General features: G+C 35.5%; 2 protein-coding genes across 5 annotated transcripts in view; both read right to left on the minus strand.

Annotated features, from left to right (window-relative positions):
* LOC138692995 (guanylate kinase-like) overlaps nt 1–11,304 on the minus strand; it is a 60,944-nt gene extending 49,640 nt beyond the window's left edge. For all 3 annotated transcript variants that reach the window (XM_069816492.1, XM_069816481.1, XM_069816500.1), the window contains exons 1-2: nt 11,166–11,304; nt 1,736–2,003 (exon numbers count right to left, since the gene is read on the minus strand). In XM_069816492.1, coding sequence (XP_069672593.1) covers nt 1,736–1,992 — 257 coding nt within the window. In that variant the 5' untranslated portion in view covers nt 1,993–2,003; nt 11,166–11,304. The remainder of the gene's footprint in view (nt 1–1,735; nt 2,004–11,165) is intronic.
* On the minus strand, nt 11,212–25,263 carry Vps25 (vacuolar protein sorting 25). Of its 2 annotated transcripts, XM_069816510.1 has the most exons (6): nt 25,112–25,263; nt 24,784–24,929; nt 24,327–24,414; nt 18,477–18,539; nt 14,669–14,799; nt 11,212–11,512 (listed from the first exon to the last, which is right to left on the minus strand). In XM_069816510.1, exons 1-6 carry the CDS (start codon nt 25,159–25,161, stop codon nt 11,406–11,408), a joined length of 585 nt encoding a protein of 194 aa, XP_069672611.1. In that variant the 5' UTR covers nt 25,162–25,263; the 3' UTR covers nt 11,212–11,405. The 2 variants fall into 2 exon arrangements, with proteins under 2 accessions (XP_069672611.1, XP_069672620.1); XM_069816519.1 differs by lacking the exon at nt 18,477–18,539 and having other exon boundaries at nt 25,112–25,262.
* Between the last annotated feature and the right edge of the window lie 1,560 nt (nt 25,264–26,823).

The raw sequence follows: 26,823 nt of genomic DNA on the forward strand, positions 1-26,823 counted from the left end.
GTACTTAATACATTAAGTTCAACATATAAATGACATTTTTCCACAATAGGCCACTGAAGAAAATTGTAAAATTCTTTATATTCATGTGGTATGTAACGCATTAGTTTGCACATATCGCCTCTCTGAATTGGCACGATTTTGTCTGGATATGCCAATAAAGAATGTAAATATGGTATTCTCCTTTGTACTTACAAGCAAACATTCTCATGGGTGCAGATAAAAAAAATTAATCTTTTTTCTTCCATCATTTTAATAATGTCAAAAGAAGTGCTTACACAAATTTTGGCCACTCGAATGCAATTACGAGGGCCATAAAAAATTTCCCTGAGGCCGTTTACAGAAAGAGAATAAAATTTCATGGAAAGTTTTATTGGAACAGATATAGCAATTGTTGAGTTATTTTTCAACGTATTCACCAGCAGAATTGAGACATTTGTCATTCCGTGGGATCAATTTTTGTATGCTTGTGTCGTAGATGTCTGCCATCTGGAATCAGAACCAATGTGTCGGCACATGTCTTTGACATGAGTTGTTTCTGCGCGCTTCCAGGATTTCACAGGTCTCCAAATGTGAGACGGCTATACTGACATATGTGGTTTCTGCATGGAATCATAGACCTATATCAACAGTCCATGAAACTCGAATAAACTAATTTCGTCACAAATAGTGGTATGTGCTGTTTCTGCAATCTCTGATTCAAATGTAGCCTATGCTGTAGTAATCTTTTCATGTACAGTAATTTTTATACAGTGTTTCAGAATTAAACCGATGAAATTTACCTGGTTATATAGGAGTTGTAGACAAGCAATTTGATATAAGGAACCCAGAGTCTCTGACGAAAAATATCTCAGTTATCAGTTATTCACATTTGATACTCATATTCCAGTACATGCAGTACTTCACTCGAAGGAATTATGGTCACCCCATCTTTAATAAATTCATGAGACATACTGACAAATTTCAACATGAATATTATCATAAAAGAAACAAAAGTAACACACTATTTTCTAGATTTAAAGAAAATCAAAGATTTTATTTACCTTTTTATGACACTTTGCAATATATTATGTAGATTTTTAAAACACAGTATTCATGTTTATGTAAATTTTTTGTGTGCATTGGTTTTGTTACAATACATCAATATGCCAGTGAACAGAGAATCAGCATAGAATGTTATTCTTACAAATCAACATCACTGAACCGAGAAAATGTCCCGTCACTAATGAGATGAAAACCTGTAGGCATTCCTGCCTGTATTATTGATGTACAAATCTTTCAGAGATTGTTAGCTTTGGACTTTTATCACAAAATTTATTAAACGGAGATCTCTGGTTATGACACTACTAGTGTCTTCTGGGATAGAGTACTGTATCTTAAATTCTTGCCTTTACAGTCTGTTTTCAAGACCCAAGGGCTCTGAATTTCATAACAGCATCAATTGCAATATGTTAGTATCGTATATTACGAGTCCACTGCAAGAATGATGGATGTCATTTGGAATACATTTTGCAGGAGAAGCAATTGAAAGTTTGAAATGCTTAGCGCTCAAAGCTTAACTGTGATTCTCCGATCATTACTGGACAATGACTATCAGTGTTAATGCCATATAACTCTCTATGTACATTCTATATGTCTTAAGCTATGCATTGACAGTCTTGGTTCATTTTCGACAAAAAAGTGACATCAATCATTCTTGCAGTGGACTCTTCATATAATTTGCCAAATAATCACATACCTAGTTCCATACATGTTCTTAGAGAACTCAGCTGTCTCAAGAAATTCCCCACGTGCAATGGCAGCTATCATGGCCTCCTTTGTTGTGAAATGGTAGTGTTGACCATCTACCTCTCCTTCTCGTGGATTTCTTGTAGTGTGGGAAACTGAGAAGCCAAACTTATGCGGGAACTCAGCAAACAAGCGTTGAAGTAATGTTGATTTTCCAGATCCTGACGGCCCACAGATGACAAGAGGACGAGGACCTTGGTGTACCATCTTGCTTATCCCTACCACCAGACACAAATATAACTATCTTCCTCTCTTCTCATTCTACATGGTATAAACGATATACACTGCAAAAATTATATAGACATTATATATCACTCTATTGAACGAACTGTCTAATGAAACTAAATTATTTCTTATAATTTAATTTTTAATTTATAAAATACCAGGTTTTTAAGAGAGTAGGCTGAGGAAAGTATTTTTCATAGAGGTTTCCACAGATTTGTGAGTATTCCGCCAAGCGAAAACTCTTTATTTAACTCGCCGTAACTTGGAAACCAGTAAAGATTCTGAGTAGTGACCACTTTTAAAAGAAATTTCCATCCTTTTTCAACATTTCTCTCACTTTGACCCCTCCATCTAACGTGAAAAACGAAACAGTTTACCGTTTATCAACGTTTCAATGTGTAAATGTCTATTCTTAACAGACTACATCGAAGTTGGTATTTTTTTTCTTCATTTTCAAAAAATATTTTCATTTCCAATTTTTTTTATATGCCTTCCTTAGACATTGATCTATCAATTAAAAATAATTACAGCACAATTGATTGACTACCATAGGAACTACAACATGATAAATGTTAATCATATGTGACCAGTTGCAGGAAATGGAACCCAAAGTCGAATTTTTTTTTTTTTTTTTTTGGTTTCAAAAAGAGGATGAAATGCTGAGCATTTAAACAAAATAAAAAAAATCATGGTTCTAGGCACTATAGTTTTTAATATATTACTTATTGAATGTTGATATTACATTATGTACTTTTCGAGAAAAATGCAATTAAAGTTTTCTCTTGTTTTCTTAGCAACTGTAAAAAAGATTTAGGTATTTAAGAAGCACTATGTAAAACTACGTCCTAGTTTAGTATGTAAAGAAAGCCTACAGGTAGTGCAAGATGTCAAAACTTAGAAATACAGTTTTTACACAGCAAACTTGTTATTTTATTCTCCTATAAAATTTCCTTTCACGGCTTTAGGTTCCTTTTCGCGCAACAGGTCTCACAATGATTCTTTCCAAGGTTTTATGAACATTAACATAGCCTACGTCACCAAATATATCACAAGTTGTGTCAACATTGTGTAGTTTAGCATAGGCTACCAAGAAGGTACGAAAACTCTCTATTATATTTTTTGTATTACATGTAGTAATTACCTTAGTAAATATTGACACAGAAATTTTAGTATATTTGAAAGAAAAACAGTAACAACTATTTTTGGATCAGTTAATGTAAATGGAGAGTGACGAATTAGATAAAAGAAGCTCTTAGAGCTATACAGGGGCAGATATAACTTAAGCAGCACAACAACTAAACTGGGTAGGATATATGTCATAAGGTGAGATGATCATTTAGGCCTACCCATTAAAGTAATTATAATTGAAATACTTGCGGGCAGAAGAGCAAAATGAAGACCTAAGCAAGAAAATAATTCTTTCTTCTTCTTCCTATCACATATTAAGCCTGGTGGTCTGTTACGGTCTCACTCCATCGTTTCAGCGAACAGCCCACAAATTTGTTCCTAAAGGGCGGTAATTTAGTGCTTGGCGAGGTATCTTTGTTCTAGGCATCCTGAGTATATGAGATTTCCATTTCTGTCTATAATTTTGAATTTTATTTAAAATTGAGTCAATATTTAATTCTTTCAAAATACCCAAACTTTTCTTCTTGTCTAATCCAATAGCCAGCAGTTCTTCTTTGGAAGTCCTAAACAAAAGACAGACAAGCCTGGTGGGAACTTCGGAAGAAGGCTATGACAAAAAGAGAGCTGTCGTGCTGATGACTGAATTTGGCACACCAGATACAAAGTATGCCATTTCTTTCAAGCGTGTAAATATAAGCCATTTTTCACACGTTCATTTATTAATAGTTTTATCCCTAAACATAGCTTTTATTATTCAGACTACAGATTCTCAATCTTTTGAATGTCACAGATCTTTTAAAGCTCATATTTCATTTTGAATGTGTCCCCCCCCCCCCACTATGTTTAGCTTAATTTAGGCCAGTAAATAAGTTATACTCATTATATATTTGCATAATATAATGAATTACTAATCCTTAATAAAGCGGTAGCCATATTAAATTTTAGGTTTAGCTTTTGAACATACCAATCTGAAACATATATGCCTATACCAGACGAGTCACCTGGCCTTCATTTATACAAAGTTATGCAATTCCACATGTTCATTATCAATTGTTACATAAATATAGTAGGTACTCGTAATCAATCTTGACTGCAAAAGAGAGTAGTGTGCCTATAACACTAGATCAGGTGACTGTGGCATACAGCTAATAATGATTTGCATGTTACACTATGTATGCTGCTTAATGCTCTTGTTTCAACTTAGGAGTATGTGTTAAAATTAAAACTAAGTTGTTAATTACCTAGATGACTAGTTTCGACTTTGTATCAGCCATCTTCAGAACTAGTGAGGTCCTTGCTTCTTCCCGTTTCTTCGGTTGTTTTGCTGCGAGGTGTGTTTGTGTTTGATAGTGTGGCATCAAAAGGGTGTGTGTTCTGAAATTTAGTTATGTATTGAGGATGTGTTTTAGTGTGTGTGTATATATCTTACTGTTCTAATGTGTTTCATTTCTGGTTTTTCGGTTGGATATGTAGGATTTCCCTGTCTGTTTCTATGTTGCTGTAGTTGTGGTTGGTGTTTGTGTTCTGCGTATGTGGAAGTATTGTGTGATTTGGTTATGGCTGTGATGTGTTCTTTTTATCGTTTGAAATTATCTCTAGTTTGTCCGACATAGAAGTTGTTACAACTATTGCATGTAGATTTATATAGCCTATATGCCTGTTAGATTGTACTGTTTGCCTATTGGGCTTCTTCTAGAGTGTTTTGTGTTCTGTATGCGATGTTGTAATTTAATTCGTTAAATGAAAATGTGATCTCGTGTTTTTTTTTCTTCTTTTTCTATGTTAATGTGATGTATTTTTTGTGTTCTTGTGTTTGTTTCTTTTAATGTGGGAACCACGAAATTTTCCACATATTTCGCCCTCATAGATTCTACACTAGCAGTGTCGTAAATGTACTGCAAAACAAGCCCAGCACTTCGAGTATGTATTATAAAATTGTTGTGCTTTCAATACTAACACCTTAAATACTTATGGTAACATATTGTTTATTTATCCATATTTATTAATTTGTCCCTTTAACCTAACCTTCTTACTTCACTAGCATCTTAAAATAAAGTGTCTAATATTGGCTGGTGCTAATATTCCTTGGTAACCAAATAAAATACAGAGCTGCCTATTTTGAATTAAAAATTATCCATCCTGAAGGTATAAACATTTCACACCTTTGCATTGAAATCTCTCTGAAACAGGTACTACGATTTCATGGGAATGCTATAAAATGCAAGGGTGCATAAAATTTAACAAAGGACAGGTGAATTATTGTTTCCCAAGTTATTTTACATTATATCACATCTTTGCCACGAGAAATCAAACAAGTTTAGACTTACCATAAGGTTGTTAATGCGTTGGTTGATATTGCTCTGCAGCTGCCAATTTTGTAAAGTCTGTTTCAATTGTAAATACTCCAAGTAGCAAATCTAGTTCAACTTTAGGTTTAATGTATATGTTTGTCAAGAAAATGTAGCCTACACTTACGAAAGTATGTTGATGCAAAAGCATGAAGTGTTGGATGTACTGCAATTTAGGAAACTTTTGGGTACATGGTTGTGCATGCAACCAAAATTGCAACAGAGTCATTGTAGAAAACAAGACTTTTAGCCTCTTGTAAGAAGATAATTCAAACAACTCCTTTTTTTTTTTTTCTTTTACAGGTAAACCTTTTTCTGTCAGCAAGAAGGTGTTTTTCAATTAATTGTTTATTTCACTGCAGAAAGGGAAAGATTTCATTGATTTTAACGTCAGTGAATTAAGATGTTCCAGAAGTCGAAGTAATGTTGCCAAAGTTTGAAGAGTTGTAGCATTTTTAGTAGAGAGGTCACGGGTGCCCACAGGGGATAGCCAGTGGTGCAATTGCTATCACTGAGATTTTAATTTTTTTTACAACTTTTTTTTTAATTTTATTTTTCTTTGGGAGTTCGATACATATTTTCTCAAACCCTCAGTAAACCATTCAACAAAAGTGAGTCCTTCAAACTATGAATGCATGCGCAAGGTAATTTATATTTCAGAACTGGTAATTTTTTATGTTCAATTTTCTCTCTACTCATCCATCCATTTCCTCTAATTTTCTAATCATTTCACTACAGCTGAGACTGGATCCTGCAGGCGTCATTTCTTTACTATCCTCCCAAGTTATGGGAGTATAGTATTGTGACAGCTACCTCTGGAGTCGATCACGTGTCCCACAGAGGACGGGATGCGTGAGAGGACTGGCGGCGTGGCGAGGGAGGCTGCAGCCACGTGGGTCTGGAGGGGACGGACGTAAGGGAAACGTCTGCATGCTGAGAGGGCAAGGGGAGGTGCGGTGTGGCGCGAAGCAAGGGGGAGGCAAAGCTGCAGGTGCTTCGCTGTGCGAGGTGAATGGGGGAACGAAACCTCCCGAACAGAATCATGCGGAAACAGAAGCCGCGAGTAACAGGTGGAAGACACTGGAAACAGTACTTTCTGGAAACTATGGTTTAGTGATAAATAGGAGACGCGAAGAAGGAGCCAGCCAGTTGTTGTTGGGATTGGGCAGCGAGTTCAACTTGTGAATCAGCAGCACCCAGGAGTCTAGGGTTCGATATGCGAGTGAACTTGAGCAGCGTCCAGGTGGAAGTCTTGAGCTCGAGTGCAGTGGACTGTCTCCAGAAGTCTTGAGTTCGAAGTTCAGTGCAAGTCTTGGGTTCGATATACTGTGAAATTGAGTGAATGAGCTAGAAGAACTAGCTAAGGCAAACTAACTGTGAACTGAGAACTGACAGTTTTGTTTGTAAATAGTGCTTTGTGAACATTAGTTGAGATTAGGAGTACATTGTTGTTCTCAATAGTCCAAGTGAATTGCCATTGTCGTCTGTGGAGTGCAATAACGAATACTGTGTTGCTGTGTGGAGTGGAAATCCCATTGTTGACGGGAGTGTTTAAATTCAATTATAGAAAATGATTATTGTTGTGACAATAAAAGTTACATTATTGTTTTGAATTAAAAATACTTCATACATGATTTTGATATATCGCCTGCTTAGAACCAAGTTGTTCTAACTCCATTTTTATAAATTTTTCAGGGGAGCACAATGAAGTTTTGGAGACTACCCAAATCATACTAATACCACTATTGTGAGGAAAGGGATTTTCAAAGAAATAAACAGAGCATGGGAAAGCTTATTTTATTCTTCAGTTGCCATATTTATAAATTTATTTTACAAAAAATAGAAAAAAAAAAACGTTTGGAGTTAGAACAAACATGTTAACAGATTTTGACAATTTAATGTTCCAACTCCTTTCAGGTTACATTCTGAAGAGATCAGTGCATATATTGTTACCTTTTTAACACTGAATCGCAAAAAATTTTGTCCACGCCTGAAAAATATTTGTGTAGGGACTTTATATCTTGAACTTTACTTGCTTCTATAACTGGTTTGACTGTTATTTGCTTTGGTGCAGGCAATATGTTATCAACTCGACACTGTTTTTGCCTTGTTCTTGTTCTAATAGGTTTCAGAAACTTTGTAGTCTTAAACATCTTGTCAGAGAATGAAAATTTGTACACAATATCTTCACAGCCTTTTGTGTATACAATATGCTTCACTTTACTGTATGGAATGCTGCTCAAGTTACTTAGTTTAGCTACAGTCTTGAAGTCATAAAAACTATTCCATCTCATTTGATGTACTTTGTATTGTTCGTTAGTTCTACACAAAATCAGGACCCTTATTATTGCTAAAGGAGGATGAAGTTGAAGTCGTTTGATATGACGATCAATCACACTGTGTATTGTGTCTACTTCCTGCACTGCACTATGCCCTGGTTCTTGATACTTGTGTTCTATTTTTTGTACTTCATGGTCATCCTCTTCCAAAAAATGTATCAGTGCAAGTGGCATTAAGCTGTTTATTAGTAAATGCACGCAGTATCACATTAACTTTCTCATGCAAGTTCAGGAAAAGCCTTCTGTCCTAGCTACCTTCTCATTGGCTGTCTTAGCTCAAACCATTCCATCATTGGTTGGTCATTGGATGATGGAGTTATAACAATGTGGAACTAAACAGAGCTTGAAAAATGGAGTTGGAACAATATGGAACAGTTATTTTGAACACTTTCTGACCAAAAAATGTATAATTTTATATGTGAAACTGATACAGAAGAGGAGTTAGAACATAACAGATACAAAAAACGAGTTTTTTTTTTTAAAGTGGAGTTAGAACAACATGGTTCTAAGCAGGCGATAAGTTGTATGTGCAGACTTGAAGTACAGTATAATAAGTATACCTGCATTTGTGCCGTTTTTAGTTGCTGTCCCCGGGTAATAAATGTCCACTTTTCGTCCCCGGAAGTTAATTTTGTCCTCAGAAATTTTGATCTTGTTTCAATGACTTTTACACATGAATATTTAAGTATCGTGATGAAACTCCTGTGATTCATGCACATTTCTGAACGGTTCTCAGTATGAGATAGAAGAACCAGCAAGCACAGTATAGGATATTCTGCACTCTTTGAGAAGAACATACGATATACCATCTTTGTCTTCATTCGCGTTGCGTGGAAGCGTTAAAACTGCCGCAGCACCCATTTTTAAGCAGTTAAAAAAAATGAAAAGGTTTGTGACAAACCAACAAGTGAAAATTGGTGTGATGTTTTTCAACATTTCAAAAAAAAATAAATAAATAAAATTCTATTCCATTTGAAAATCTTCTCAAAATAGTGTTATTAATCATGTGTCTTTCAGTCAGTAATTCTTCAGTTGAAAAACTTTTCTTCACAATGAACTCAATCTGGACTGATGAAAAGTCAAGAATGAAAGTTGAAACAGTTAAAGCTTTGTTACAAGTGAAAACAAACTTTCATTTCTCATGTGAAGAACTTAGTGTGAAGCTATATGGGAATGAATAGATTCTTAAAAAGATACATTCTTCAGACCAGTACTTGTAAAATGCGTGTGTTAGAATTCAGTGTGTACAATTTTATGTGAAAGACTTTGATACATTAGTCAGTACTGAAATTGAATTCTTGGTGGCCATAATTATGTATAGAAGTTGTGTGTGTTTATTCAGTTAATTCAGAAAGTTAAGTCACTCTGTTGAGGTGGAAGGCGTAGGTGGCAATGAGGGGCAGCACATACATCTCCTTTCCGTGCGTTCCCTTATTGATCACAGAGAAAATGCGACTTTTCGTGAAGTCGAATCAGTCACAGGTTAGGTTAGTTTAGACCTTTTCTATGCTTAGCATATAGCCTACTCATAATTGCTTAAGAATGTGTCTTTCCTCCAAGGCATACCAAAAGCCTAAACTAACCTAACCTGACACCGATTCAACCTTACGAAAACTCGCTTTGGTCGAATCAGTGACAGGATAGGTAAGGACAATTTAGGCCTTTTCTATGCCTTGCATATACTCACAATTATCTAAGAATGCGTGCCTTTTCTTCAGAGGCATACCAAAAGTCTAACCTAACCTGACACTGATTCGACCTTACGAAAACTCGCTTTCTCTCTGTGAATCAGTAAGGAAACGCACGGAAATGAGATGCATGTGCTTCCCCTCCCTGACGCCTGCCCCTTCAATCTCGTTCGCCTATCCGAATCTCTCCGACAGCCAGCACTTTCGACCCTTATTTTCGCTGTGAAATTGGCGTCGGCACTAAATTCTTTTTTTGTACACGATACATATGAATCGACTACAACCCAAGAATGTAAATATATTTATATCTTAACGTGGTAACGCTGTAGTAAATAATTACCGCAGTGAGAAATACTGCTGCCACAGTCTAGTATATACAGTCACGAAGCTCAATACGTAGTAAATATGCAAACATTGGATAGTTGCTCACCACTAGGATCGCTAATATCGCCTCATTACAGACAATGCGAAATAGTACCGGCACAGTCTATTGTTTCTAGCACCCTCAAAACTCAAGCTTCGTGACTGTATATAGTAGACTGTCCTGCTGCCTCCTGTCATTTCCATAACCCATCTAGCCTAACCTAATCTTGTCACAGTCATCTTCTGGCCTTTTGGTCCAGGGAAAATACTCATTTACTGTCGACTGCATGAAAGGAAATGTATATGGTGAATATTATCAGCTTCTCATTGGATACGCTAACAGACGACTTTTTGTGCGTTTCTGCTTTTATGATCGTACGGTGTAAGAAAACAAAGAATGAGTTATACAACTTATCGTAGCTCCATTCTAACAATTTTAGGGCAGTTTCGAACAGACACTCCTTTTTTACTTTGTGACATGTAACTTTGGCTACTTACTGACTTAAAGGATTATTACGCAATTATATCGTTCCTTTATCATTTGAGTTCTAACATGCACACAAAATACCAAAAGCGAATAACGTTAGATTCAGTGAAAAGAGTATAAATGAATCACATGACAAAGGAAAAAACTGAATCTACGTCATACGTAGCATTAACATATCATAAAATCAGCTTATATTTTATTTATGTATAATTTAAAAAAATACGTTGTACACAATACAATGATGTGGTAATATTACTAGTCTCTTCATGAGCACAAGAATAGCACTAATGGCAAAAAAAAAATGAGAAAATAGGTTAGTCTGCCACAGAAAAAACAGTGTCCGAATTTTCTAATAAAAATGTTGTGAAATTGCGAAATATGCAGTAGTTCTCATCTTGAAATAACACTAATGCAGAGTTACCTCTGTATAAGTAGGTCATCCAAAAATACATTACACACCTAATCACGTACAAACCAACCACTTCTGAATCTTACGAAGAACTGATACTCAACGCGTTGGGGTTGTATATACAAATAGCCATAGTATCGAAGGCACCACATTCCACGCTTCGATCAAAATCGGAATCGAATCTTTATAAACACTAAGAATGAATTACCTTTTCAGCAGTTATTTACAGACTTTTCTTTCACTATACACACGTTTTTTCATAAGTTCAATGACTGCAGATGTCCTTGAATATATTGATTATATTTTCGCACGCGGCTATGTAAACGTCGTCATACTGACCGGTTGGTTTCGTATTACAATAGACACAAATCAACAGATGCTGACATTACTCACCTCTAATTATACGCTGAATCTTTAAAATAAATACACAAATCACAAGTGAGCACTTCAATTATGCTTATTATTGACGATAAATAAATATAAAATATACAAATCATTAACCGAGAGATTTCAGCTGGAACTTTCTCTCAGCTGCAGAAGCAGTCAGAACGTGCACAACTACAACGCCTTCATCGGCAATAGTGAACACTAACACAAAACAGTTGAACGTACAAATGCACATGTACAGTAACTTCAAAAAAACTTGACTCCTTGATTGTCGTCGAATAATTCTGCTTTGCTTCTTGCTTCCAATGTTTGCAACACTTTCACCATGACTTCCATATCCAAACCATGAAATTCTGAAAAAAAAATAAATAAATAAATAAATCAATTATGGCAATATTAAACAATATTACGATTTCAATAGGCTACAATGTGAATTTTATTAAAGGTCTATACACACTGCATGGTTCCAAAATGGCACACATTCTTTCCAAGAATATACGCTTCTCTATGTTAGAACGCATTACAAGAAAACGCAATAATTCTTGGACTGATATTTTTATTTAGAAATACAACGTATGCCATGTTTCTACGACACGATGACAAGGTATATCCTCTTTCTTTCACCATAATTACGTTACCCTAAGGAAGACTTAACTAGTTACATGTTTATAAACAAGTCTTCGTTTCTGATACTATATGACGCATCATTGTAACCGTATTTTAGTCAACACGGTCAGTGGTTCGAATTCCGTTCAGAGTACGGAAATGCGTCATGCTGATCCACGTCACGTCATGAGCATTCCAAAGCCTTTCATGTTCAAATAGAAGGCCCCAAAGTAGAAGAGTTTACGCTGCACAATGCAGTAGGCCTACGTAATAAATTTACGATTAAAATGTACCTAGGTGCCTAATTTTAATAGTTCTGTTATATTCATAAAAATACGAATTTTCCTTTAACAGTAGCTACATTAGCCAATTTTTTTTATTTGAAATCGACGCCTCCGTAGTGAAATGACAAATGTTCATATTAAATTAACTTTGTAGTGAATACGGTTTTCCGGCAAGTTACCTTAAATTTGTATAAATGGTTTCTATTGAATATGTCCCCAACTCCAGTATGTTAAGTTACGTAGTACGTTATTTCTGGGCCAATAGTAATTTTAATTTGTATGTACAATATTCAGAACTACAGTCGTAAGCTCGTCCCTACAATACATTATGTTATGGGGGGGGCAAGACACTTTTTGCCCCCGCAACTTATAGATCCAAGGGCATGTCGTCCCCCAATAAAATTAATATGGGGGGCCTCTCTAAATAATTCGAAAAGAGATACCTCATGTTAAAAAGATAATTTGTATGAAAGATTAACTTGGACATAAGGCAAAAATTGTTATTTCAAATCCATAGAGGGGGCCAGATGTCGCAATGAATATGTTAGTGACGCAACTCACAATGCTTCTTCCCTTACTTTCTTTCTGCATTTGAGATTTGTGAATTTCAACACATGATGCAACCACACAGGGGCGGATGCAAGGGGGAGGATTAAGGGGATATATCCCCTCCCGAAATTTTGAGAAAAATACGAAACAAGAAACAAAAATAATATTAATTTTAATTCGTGAATATACATAGGAATTAGAGAGTTTTCCACGTAAATTCTCTTTGCTAAAATGTTAAATTCCAAGAACTGCAGGAAGACAAACACAGCGTTCTTACTTCAAGACAGAGAGTCATGAAGAGTATTTTAAGCTTTTAATTTTCCTTCTCTTCTTAGACTATTTCATTAGTCAGCTAAGGATAGGTTTTTAAATCATAAGGGAATCCTAAAGTCCATACAAACTTTGCTGCCTAAATACATAGTGCGAGCATCAGATGAAGATTTAGAAACTGCTGTTGAGGCTATAGTAAATCAGTGGCCCAATGATATTGATGCATCATCAGTCTTTCTTCAATGAATTGAAGATGTGGAGAAGAAATTTCCTTGATCAGAAAAATCTTCACCTAATACGTAGTGGTTTTATATCATCTTTGAACAAGTGCAATGAAATTATTTTTCCCTGCACTCGCAAGGCAATGAAACTTTTCTGCAAGTTGCCTGTAACTACAGCAACACCAGAACGGTCGTTCTCAACATTGCGGTATTTGAAGACTTACTTGAGGAGCAGACAGATTAAATGGACTGGCCTTGATGTATATATATATAAATGTGGAAGTAAAAGCTCATGAAGTACTGGATGAAATGTCTAAGAAGCCTCGTTGCCTTCTTCTGTAAATGTCATTCTGTCATTGTTTTTGTATTGCAGTCATTTTAAATGTTAACAATAAAAAATTATGGTTTATTTAACAACGCTCGCAATTGCCGAGGTTATATCAGCGTCGCTGGTGTGCCAGAATTTTTTCCCCTTAGGACTTCTTTTACATGCCACTAAATCGACTGATATGAGGCCTGTCGCATTTAAACACACTTAAATGCCATCGAGCTGGGTTGGGGTAGAACCCAGAACTTCGAGCACAGAAGGCTATACCGACTATGCTACTCAGGCCAACTTGTAAATGTTTGTGACTTGGAAACAAATTGTGAGTATATAAACTTATTTCTCATTACTCCGTTTTTACTATCTCCACAAATCCCTCCCCGAAAAAAAATCCTGCGTCCGCCCCTGCAACCACAGTCTAGTATATACAGTCACGAAGCTCAATACGTAGGGACTGTGCATCCATAGATAGTTGTTAACCACTAGGATCGCTACTATCGCCTCATCACAGACAATGCGAAATAGTACCAGCACCCTAGTACCCTCAACAACTCAAGCTTCGTGAATGTATGTACTAGACAATGATGCAATTGTAACTCCACTTCTTTGTCTATGATTCACTTCTTTTTTCCAGTTCAGTTCAAATTTTCAAACATGCGATCAAACAGCAATGGTCGTAAATATTACCAAGCGTAAATAATAATAATAATAATAATAATAATAATAATAATAATAATAATAATAATAATAATAATAATAATAATATTTTTCATAAACAATTAAATTTGTTTCGAAATTTAAAAGTAACTATTACCAGCATTGTTTCAGTGATCGTTTTTTTGTGATGATCATTGCAGCGGGGTTGTTAAGCAATCGGCGACTGTGATGTAACTGCTGATAATAAATACTTTTTAATAAAGAAAACTGTCAAAATAAAACTGCAAGGATTTCACGTTAAGAAAAAAAGCATTGAGCATATGGGGCTATTCTATCAAATGACCACTTACCATAGAAACACCTACCTACCACATAGCTTGTATAATGTATTAGACAAAGCCCATATAACCAATGCTTTTTTCTTAACGTGGAATCCTCAGTACCTAGCCACTAGAATCGCTACTATTGCCTCAATTGTCAATGTATGCATATTCCTACATATTGAGCTTCGTGATTGTATATACTAGACTGTAACAAAATCTCTTGCACACACACAGTTTTATATTTTTAAAATCAACATAAAATCAAATGCTATACCTTCATCTGTTGAATTGTCTCCATCTGTGATCTCATACAATGTGCAGACATTGTTAGTCATACCACAACTCTGAACCCAATTATACACCAGATCAGCCCATTCCTCCAATGTGTGCCAATATATATGCCACCTGTCAAACAGTTAATATCACAGAGTTCAACATGTATTTATTTATATGTAGAATACAGTTTAACACTAGCACTAAAACTGCATAAAGATCCAGATATCATGGAAATAATACATACATGAATAATTTAAAGGGAAAAATTGTTCTGGGGCCGGGTATCGAATCCGGGACCTTTGGCTGAGCGCGCCAATGCTCTACCAACTGAGCTACCCAGGAACTCTATCAGACCTTGGCTCAATTATTCCCTTTTATATCCACATACTCGTACCTCAAGTGGGTTGACAAGATGTTACAGACCCAGCATTGAATGCATGCTCAGCCAAAAGGTTCTGGGTTCGATACCCAGTCCCGGAAAAATTTTTTCCTTGAAATTATTCAAGTCAACTTTACAGAGAGCTATTCCTGAAAAGTCAGATTTGTGTAATACATGTTACAATGATATTACTGTTTATCGTTTCTATTATTGAAGAGACATACATAATTTACTGTGCTCCTAAAAACTTCCACAGTGACTCATTGCTAGCACATTGAGCTTATAGCCCAAGAAGCCCAGGTTCAAATCCCACTCTACCCATAATTTACAACTTGTGTTGGACAAGTCTGTGGCCCAGGCAAGAGAGGTTTTCCCCGGGTACTCCAGTTCCCCTGTAACATCCGAATAATTCTCCATCATCATCATCATCATCATCATCATCATCATCATCATCATCATCATCCATAGTGGCAGTAGCAACATTATGAGCATACTCATAGTGTCAGGCAGAATAACGGCAAATTAACGGCCCTGCCTTTGGACAGGGAAGAAAAAAGAAAATTGTGTAGGCCTACTATAGGGGAAGGTAAATTTTCGTTTTCTGTACCACACACAAAAGCCATACATTATAAAGACATTTAATTTCATGTGTGTGATGTGACTGAAAAATTTTTAAGACTGAAGCCACCACTATTTATTGGTTTGTAATCCGTTGGGTGTAACAGTACTTAGTCGTAACAGCTCCGAACTGTGACATCTCTGGAAAAAAAAAAAATCGCTAACATAAAGGCGATTTTATCACAGTATGATTCTTGGTGACTGCAATTTTCACGTATAGTCATATAATCATAGTCGCCATCATTGCTATGAGTCACATAATAGGCGGAGATGGCAATTTCACTTCCTGTGACAGAAGATGGTGATTTTGTCATAATATGATTTTTTTGTTCAGCTGATTCATGGCGAATGGAATGTTGTCGAGCTATCCTGAATGTAAACGAACTAATTCCCATTTCAGTTTGGTTGACAGGCCTTTCGCCTCTACTCACACCCTCTACCATCAGTGAAGGGGAAGATGCTACTGTCCATTTCATAAACGTCACGACAGTGACAAATTTTATTATTGAAAATGTTTACTGGTAATCTATATTTCGAAAGTCTACACGAAGTGTTTATATTTAATTTTTATTGTTGTGTATATCAAAGAATGGAGCAACGTACTTGCATCAAATTTTGTTTTAAGACTGGAAATTCAGCTTCAGAGATATATGAACTTTCAAAGAGAAATTTTCGAGATAAGTATATACTCGTAACCAGATTCAACATTTTGTTTGGTGCAACAGGTTTAAAAATGGCTTATTATTAATCGAAGATGATCCTTGATCTGGTCACCCCTTCACTTCAAAGAAAGACAATATCATTGTTAAAATTTGCTATTTAGTGTGCTCCGACTGTAGACTTAAAATTGGAGATATAGTCACTGAGTTAAATTTACTGTATAATTTGATGTTGATGACAGCTAATCTTCCTGCAAAAAAAAAAAAAAAAGAAGGGTGTGACCTATCTCAAAAGAAGAATAAAAATTTACCCTTCATATCCATAATAACAATACAATGAAACCTCTCATTTATGGACATCAAAGGGACGTAACAATCTGTCCGCATCTGGGAGGTGTCCTTAATTGAGGAGCGTTTTTGCAAAAGTCGATAGATGCAGAAATCAAGATTTTACAGAAATTACACTAAGTAACAGGATCTATCGAGTTTTGAAAAAAACCTGGAAGGTTTGGTAGTCTCTACATACGGTATGAATCAAGTTTTGGTAAATCTGATTTCATAGATCGATTCCGGAGGTAGAAAACATACGATATCCATATGTAACTCACCTTCGAAAATTTCTGCATCTATCGACTTTTGCAAAAATGCTCCTCAATTAGGAGGGAGGTTCTCCAATCTAACAGTAAATTTATAATATGAATTATGTAATCCCTTCATGCTTTAAATGAAATGTATTACTGTAGTTTAATTCTAAATACAGTCTACTGTACTACAGTAAATTCTTTGCAACTTTGAACTACAGTAGATAAGACCAAAAAGGAAAATACAGTACTGTGCCATGCAATTTTATTCTAGGTCTACAGTTACGCAGTGCTGTAATTTACAGTTTTCAACTTAACCTTTACGTTCAGGTGCCATGTTTCTCGAAACAGAACAACTGATTGAAGTGAAGAGAATAATCCTACTAACCCTATCAGGTGTCGAATACAATTTCACGATCGCAGAAACCTTGGACCCATCAGACAGATTAAATTTTATGATTTTGTTTATTCACCCACTTCCAGCTAACATGGGGTAGCCGGCTGGGCTAGTGGTAACCTATGAGATCCTTATTGTCTTCTTTCATGTTAAAAAATTTCTTTACAGTTCTAAAAACTAAATTTTCCATTTTTGTAACACATTATGTCTTGAAATCCAAGTTCTGTCTGTAGTCAAGAGGTAAAGCAAGCTTTAGAAATGTGAAACAGCTGTCCGTGTCCGTATCTGAGAGTGTCCATAAACGAGAGTTAAATTTATCATTATTTCTATATTATTTCAGTTGGGACATAAAAATCTGTCCGTATATGAGGAGTGTCCATATGTTGGGGGTGTCCGTAAGGAGAGGTTTCACTGTAATTAAAAACAAATACAAAGGCCAACACAACCAAGAACTACACAACAAAGACAAAGACAAAACGTGGAATGTCATTATTAATAAACCAGAAACCATCTCTCAAGCAACTCACAAAACTGTAGTAGAAAAATTCACACTTATCACAGAACAAAACTGTTTAACGAAGCACTTAAACAAAATAGGACTTCACAACAACCCAAACTGCCCTCTATGTGATCAAGAAGAATGACTGAAGACCTCTTTAAACCTTCAATGCCCTACCTTCTGGATCCATAACAGAAAAATATTGGAGAACAAGAGTGCTAATGGTTACCGAGGGCCAAGCATTAGGCACCAACAATATGGTGTTGAAAAAAAAAAAACAACATGTTTTATTTAATGACGCTCGCAACTGTCGAGGTTATATCAGTGTCGCCAGTGTGCTGAAATTTTGTCCTGCACACTTAAATGCCATCGACCTGAGCTTGAATCGAACCTGCAACCTAGGGCACAGAAGTCCAGCACTCTACCGACTGCGACACCCTGGCCGACCAACATACTGATGAAAATTTATGGTATGAGAGACAAGAAAGGAGGAGGCTTATTAAAAATACATAATAATGTAATCTTTGTAATGATGGGCTCCGGGAAAATATACTAACATTGTAAAACCAGAAAAAATATATAACATATATTATCAATTTAATTATAACACAAATATGACTTAAGCCACAATAATGCGTACAACAATATTGCATGTTTCTTAGTTTTAACTTACCGATATTTATATTTGTCAACAGGATACTGTTGAACATTTGATTTTTTTATCTTGCTAGTCAAACTGGAAAAAAAGATTTCTTTACAATCGTACATGCATACAATTATATGAAAGATTACAGGGTCATTGGAACATAATTTGGTCAATATAGAGTATCCACCAGCCACTGAACAAATACTGCACACTTTTATCACTGCCAATGTGGCTCTATAAACCAATTTTTAATACTTTTATCACGACCACAACATATTTTAATTCTTATTGTACTATATACATATAATTACTACATTAATACATTTAATATAATCACAAAATATACACTGGACGAACTAAATGATGTAATTATTATGAAAGTCACCATATTTCCTTTCTTGAATTACGATCCACTTCCACTATATGACTACCGACACGAGAAGCAGGGCCGGCAATACATGCAAACGAAATTATACTAAATGTGAGGAATGTTACTACAGGTGTGTAGTATTATGTGAAGGGTTAGGTTAGGTTAGATTAGGTGTGTTTTGTGTAACAGGTTAAGTTAGGTTTGATTAGATATGTAATATTATTACTCTGTTGGCGACACTGGAACCCACTGTTAGATTAAAGAAATATGGCCGTATTCTTCATTCACTCGCTATGATTTTCGTATATAAGTAAGGTACTTATTTAGGGCGGGCTGGGTGGGCTTAGAGCTCTCCCAGTGATCACATCAATTTCTACTAATCAATACTATAAGTCCAAGGATTTTCAAGGTATTTTATCAAGTTCTTATAGTGGCTGGGACATATGTAATATTCACCCATAATTTTACTGATCGGTACAGACCCAGAAACAAAATTTGGCATTTCAGGTCAATTCGTCCACAGCACAATCTTCAATATAGAGACATTCCTTTACAAAAATGTCCACAACTAAAATGACTAATCAAATGAGGAATTACTTATCAATAAGTTTATTACGCACAATATATTTAACTTTATTTCAATCGGTAATTATGTATGGAATTATAGGATGAGGTAGCTAATTTAAATCCAATTTTAATCCACTTTATTTATTACAGACGAAAATAATTAAAATATGTCTTCATAAACCTAGTGATTTTCCATCTCAAAAATTCTTTTTAGACTTTAATGTACTTAACATAAGACAAATTTATTATATTGTATTAATAAAATTCATACATAAAAATCGAAATAATTCTGAATTGTATTCTCATAGTTATGAAACAAAGATTCTTTAAGATTGTTTGAACCAAAATGCAACATTGCTACAGTATTTAATCACAGTAGTAATTTAGGCCCAAGAATATATAACAAATTCATATTTAAATATCCTAATCTTGTCAATTCTAATATTTCTAGTATTAAATTAAAAAAGTTATGTATGGATTTTATAAAAATTGAAAAATTTTAAATTTAAATTTATATATTCTAATTGCATAGTAGATATAAGACAAATTGTATTGTATACTTATTAATTTAAATTCAGGAATCCGCCCCTGAGCACGAGTTCTACTCTTTCAGGGGCGAGCTAGAGTTTTTCTGTATATATTATATTTTATGTTACAATTATTAGCAAAATAAATAAATATAGAAATGTCAGAAATCAAGATGTCCAATATACAGAAATGTCCACAAGTCAAAATGTCCCATATAATATACAGAGTCTATTACACATCGTTCTTTTCAGAGAGCTACACTGCCAAGATTTGCACCTCCTGTGTGAAATTCCTATGAAATAACATTGCAAGGTGGATGTAGAACCAATAATACAGTGGAAGGTTTTTACCCTAAATTTAAAAAAATAGTTTCCGGATATCATGTCAGTATTTGGAGATTTATTGGAAACAACTGAAAAACAGAATGAGAAAGAGAATACCATAATCCAAATTTGCAATGGTCACATAAACGTAAGGCATCCCATAAATAAGAAGTGCATTACAAATAAATGCCGAATTGAATGGATTGTACTCTGTTAAAATCGATATAAGGGCAATAGTGATGTGAAACAATATCTGCGGGCACTTTCGTATCATATGAAGCTGCATGCTGATCCTGGGGTGGAAGAAAATTAGAAAATAAAATTAGCTACATAATATTGTAAATTTAACTTAGGCCTACATTACATCGTTAAACTATTAATTTACATTTAACAAATATTTTTCTGGACATTCGTGGTATGTAATAGCTCCGGACTTTTTAAGATAATGGCCATCTAATGACTGTGGACATATTTTGTACAGTACATTTGATGACTGGGGACATTTTTGCAGTGGACTAATTGACTGGGCCCCTAGTTTTACCAAATTCCAGATACAACACATTGTGCAAGTACAGTAAACAAGAGCGATTAAATGTATGCTACTTGTGGACAGTCTTGCGAAGCTTGTTGCCTACATACAGGAGAACAGCTACCAAGACTTGGCCTTTTTTTTTTTTTTTAATTCCATGTCTATACCTACTACACTATCGATATTAATGTCAGTTTAATTATATTTAAATATATTTGGCCTATATTATTATTATTAGACTTAGATTATATAAAAAAAATTAGCGATCATGACTGACGATAAAGAAAAATATGGGAAGATTAGGAGTTCAATACAGGAGGTGGGGTCTATATGACTATAGGATATCAGTAGTGTGTTTATGAGAATATATGTTGGCTAGATTGGAGAATGGGGTGATGTCATGCGGTCGACGTATGTGAGAAGGTTAGTGGGTTAGTTGAGGTGATATCTCAGTGACATGAGGTCGACGTATGTGAGAAGGTTAGTGGGTTAGTTGAGGTGATATCTCAGTGACATGAGGTCGACGTATGTGAGAAGGTTAGTGGGTTAGTTGAGGTGATATCTCAGTGACATGAGGTCAACTTATGTGAGAAGGTTAGATGAGGTGATATCTAAGTGACATAAGGTCAACTTATGTGAGAAGGTTAGAGGGTTAGTTGAGGTGATATCTCAGTGACATGAGGTCAACTTATGTGAGAAGGTTAGTGGGTTACTTGAGGTGATATCTCAGTGACATGAGGTCAACTTATGTGAGAAGGTTAGTGGGTTAGTTGAGGTGATATCTCAGTGACATGAGGTCAACTTATGTGAGAAGGTTAGTGGGTTACTTGAGGTGATATCTCAGTGACATGAGGTCGACGTATGTGAGAAAGTTAGTGGGTTAGTTGAAGTGATATCTCAGTGACATGAGGTCAACTTATGTGAGAAGGTTAGTGGGTTAGTTGAGGTGATATCTCAGTGACATGAGGTCGACGTATGTGAGAAGGTTAGTGGGTTAGTTGAAGTGATATCTCAGTGACATGAGGTCAACTTATGTGAGAAGGTTAGAGGGTTAGTTGAGGTGATATCTCAGTGACATGACGTCAACTTACGTGAGAAGGTTAGTGGGTTAGTTGAGGTGATATCTCAGTGACATGAGGTCGACGTATGTGAGAAGGTTAGTGGGTTAGTTGAAGTGATATCTCAGTGACATGAGGTCAACTTATGTGAGAAGGTTAGTGGGTTACTCGAGGTGATATCTCAGTGACATGAGGTCAACTTATGTGAGAAGGTTAGTGGGTTAGTTGAGGTGATATCTCAGTGACATGAGGTCGAAGTATGTGAGAAGGTTAGTGGGTTAGTTGAAGTGATATCTCAGTGACACGAGGTCAACTTATGTGAGAAGGTTAGAGGGTTAGTTGAGGTGATATCTCAGTGACATGAGGTCAACTTACGTGAGAAGGTTAGTGGGTTAGTTGAGGTGATATCTCAGTGACATGAGGTCAACTTATGTGAGAAGGTTAGTGGGTTACTTGAGGTGATATCTCAGTGACATGAGGTCGACGTATGTGAGAAGGTTAGTGGGTTAGTTGAGGTGATATCTCAGTGACATGAGGTCAACTTATGTGAGAAGGTTAGTGGGTTAGTTGAGGTGATATCTCAGTGACATGAGGTCGATGTATGTGAGAAGGTTAGTGGGTTAGTTGAGGTGATATCTCAGTGAGTTTTATTTACTCGTCATGTTGGCTTACATCGGCCATGTTGTGACATCAGAATCGTTTGTCAAACTTGACGAAAATTAAGCGATATCCTATAATAAAAGAATCCCAAAAATTGACCTAAATATGAGAGTTCCTGGAAAATACAACAGAATTGGTCATCCAAATCCTATTATCATAACAATGAATTTGCTTCTCTTACAATCTCAATCAATTAATTTCTGGCAAAATTCCAAATGTCTGAGCTTTACCAACCTCCCTATTCTCCTAATTTAATCCTGACTGACTTCTATTTTTTTTTTTTTTTTTTTGAAAATTGAAATTCTCTCTCAAAGGGAATAGATTTTACAATACAGAAGAGATTCACACAAATTCAGAGAAAATTATTTTCAATACCATAAAGGAGAAAGGCTTCTAGGAATACTTCCAAAAGTGGAAACATAGTTGAAGTTGGTATGTTCAGTCGAGATGGACTACTTGATGAGAATCCACTGTAACTGTCTGTAAGTATTATCATGTTGAAATTACAAACACAGTCTCTAGATTTGTCACTTCCATCACAAAGTTGTACAGTTTATGAAGGTGTATGTAAATAATTCTGAACGAGTTCAAATAAAATAATAATTTTACAAGCTGAACTGAAGGGAGGGGCTACTCATCAATTAGCACTGGTCAGCTTGATGAGTTAATGACTGAATTTGGTATAATTTTCCTCTATCCAATACCTAATTCCCTCTTTATCCTTTCCTATCCAGTCCTCTGACTGAACTCTTACTTTCTTCGATCCCGACGGCATTAGAGCATTCGAGGCCTAGGGGTTCATTTCCCTTTCCTTCCTCCTCTTTCTACTTTTCTGTTCCTAGTGCTGACCTGCTATGTCACTAAAATCGTCCTCCAGTGGCTTAAGGAGGGAAAGCTGGTGATCAACAAGATCTCCCAGCTAGGTCCAATGGACCCGTCGACCAACAGCAGGTGTGGTCCTCCACACATTCTGGGGGTTGTATGTGAATGAAGTAGCCACCAAAACGTTAAAATATGGTGTTCACTTAAATCGGCTACAACTTGCCATTTAACCACTCCAATATGAAAATGAGTACCATTAAGGTAAAATTATCCGGAGGTAAAATAGTCCCCCAATCGGATCTCCGGGCAGGGACTACTTTAATGGTACAGAATCAACTAAACATCTTACAATGAAATGCTGGCGGTATAACCTGTGGTTCAGTGGCTGGTCATGATAATATCTTTCAAAAATATTGGAGTACAAGAGGTCAAATGACTTTATTGTCAAACGCCTGGCAATAGAAAACAACAACAACAACATAAAATAATAGTCATATGCCATAATTAGTGCACTATTTTTATAGGCCTACCTATAAAAATCTGAATTTATATTGGTATTAATGCTTGCAGAGTGATATTCCTTTTTTGTGTTCCAAACACACGGCTCGTACTTATTGGTCGAATTTGCGACAGCGAGATTGTATTTGATAAGAAGAGTGCGAGGACTACCAAGTCATTATAGCTCACGAAAATAATGATGTGGTATATAAGTTATGACAAAGAAATTAGCAGAAATTCACAATTAAAAATGTAATTTAACAATCTCAATAGAGAAATAAAATATGTGTTTGAAAGGTCAGGAACATAAATTACGTCCAAAAATAACTAACGTATAGGTAGAAAATAAAATTAGGAAGAAGTTAAGCTTTTAAAAATCATATCATAGATTCTGCTATGTAATAAATGTTTCGAGACAATTTAACGAAAAGTAACGATGTCATGTAGGAAATGGATTTTGAAGAAATGAGTTAGTTTAGGCTATAATTAAAGTATATTAACCATGAAATATTTTGAACTTACCTATGTTTTGGCTTGTCCAAGGATTCAGCATTACCTGTACGAGCTAGGTCTTCCAAGATCATTATTATTCCTTCTTGAGGTAATTTTCCTGAATAAAAGTTAAAGTAAAACACAAGGAACACATTAGCATTACATCAAATTGAAGTCATGTTCTTACATGTTTCCCTGCTAATGGTAGGCTATAGTCTACACTGTATTAATTTTTTTCAGTTCTTATCTTCACTGAGATTAGCAACTTCATTATGTAAACTCAGTGCTTCAAACAAATCCTTTTATTATGTCTATACCGGTAACGGTATTTCAAACTCAGTAGCCTACTTCAAACAAACCCTTTCATTATGTTTCAACTAAATACAAAAACTTACGGAATCGATGAAAAATTATTTAGTTCAGTATCTTACAACTACATTATTTCCTCCCACGCCCCTTCGACGTTACAATCAAATTCAAAGGATACTGTCAATTGCAGTGTTATTAAACAAAGATGATCTTTGCGCCTCTCTAACATCCAAAACGCACTGTTTCGAAATCCTATGATAATCGAGAACCAAATTCCTCCAAGCAGCAATCTGTTTTGTTCTTGTCTCCTGATGAACCTGAATTCTGTAAAAGGAACAAATAACACTATGAACTAACTTAACCCCTTTCTTGTGTTTCTTAGAGAGAATCTTGTACCATAAAATGTAAAATAACATTCATATAAATACATGCAATTTCAAAATAAATGAACACGAACATTTATAATGGTCTATCAAGCAATGAGCTGTAGACATTAGATTACTTACGTAAAAAACGGTGGGAATGAATATTGCCACGGCCACTCTACTGCTGCCATTTTTGACCAAACATCTCATTCAGAAGATAATATCACGTGAAAGATGAGCAAAAATTCTCTTCGATTGTCAAAGTCATTGACTTCATCTGCGTACTGCTGCCATCTGGCGGTAGAAATGCGTAGCAGTATCGACTCTTGCAGTAGATTATTCGATATCTAGTTGAGTGCGAAGTTTAAATATATTGCCATAATTGCGTATTATGTTGATTTATGCGGTACTTTACAAATGAAAAAAGTATTTGTGACAGCAAATAACGCTTCGCTTACCTTCGCGCTCTCTTGAATGAAGAGCCAACGTTATGCTATTAAATTATCGTACCAGTATGTACGATAAAATTGTGCATTTCACCATGAATCTATGGCAAAAGTTCACTGAACATATCTACAGTTCTTAAATAGGCAAAATAAATATAAAAATTGACGTTCTTGCTGGTAGGCCTAGCTCAACAGTTACAGACAGAAATGTCGAGAAAGCATTAGTGTTACTGATAGAAGATACAAGATTAACAATGCACAGCGTGGCCCGCCGAAGTGGTGTGCAAATCGAAAATGGGTCACATTATCCGCAATATGCGGAACCCGAATCACGTAAGTGTAGTGGGTAGGCATTGGACACACGCACGCGCACACACACTAACATCTGAAGCCTTGAGAGAAGGCTTACAATAGCTCTTAAAATGGCGAGAAGAGTTTCAGAGTTTATATGCATGTCACAATATATCACTGAATACTATAAGACAAAACGAGTCGAAATCTGGGTCGACAATTTGACAACCATGAAGGACAAAAAAAAAAAGCATAAAAGATTTTTACATAATATATGCAGTATGGTTGGTACCTTAATTTTGATCTTGGTGACTTGGTGGTTATATGACTTGAAATATTTATTTTGAAATCATAAAAAAAAAACATAATTTACAAAAAAAAAAAAAAAAGAGCATAAAGCATCATGATTAAAATTTCATTTCTGAGCCCTGTATTTTAATAACAAACTGTATAAAATATTATCAAACATATTTTACAAAATACATACCTTCAACAATGACAGTAATGCTCTTCAAAATTCTGCAAATATTAATCTATAGCAACGGAAATCAGCTGCCAATATATTTTATTTAATTTTAGTTATCTTGTCTAAACCTGTCTAAGCAATGAACCGACTTCTGCTAGTTACGTAATGTATATTTTTTTAATCCTTTTTTACTCCCTGCCCGCTTGGAACAGTCAACAAAAAATGAATTCATCACTCGTCTTTCACAAAGCGATTGAAGACGGCATTGCCACACAGATCCTCAACCCAATTATCATTATAATATAAACATTTCCTCCCGCGCTTAACAGAAATATCACATTATAATCTGCCCTAAGGGAGGGGAAGGGAGTGCTGTTAACTTCAAAGCAGTGCTCTGGTTCTGTACCTTCCACGTGCTTCAATAGAGACATCAAAAGTTGTTTCTTGGGTTGCAACAGCTGTAGTTTGTCCAGTTAACAGCTAGTACAGATAATTTCCTTTGTGTAACTGTCTTCAATTACAACAATGCATAATTTGAAACTGCGTAGAGAATCAATTAATCATGTATTATAGGGCTAATAGTGATAAATAAATGTGAAATAATAAAGGACATAAAGTATGATTTTTTAAAAGGAAACGCACTACTTACA

This window comes from Periplaneta americana, chromosome 2, assembly GCF_040183065.1.
Source record: "Periplaneta americana isolate PAMFEO1 chromosome 2, P.americana_PAMFEO1_priV1, whole genome shotgun sequence".
Taxonomy (NCBI): domain Eukaryota; kingdom Metazoa; phylum Arthropoda; class Insecta; order Blattodea; family Blattidae; genus Periplaneta; species Periplaneta americana.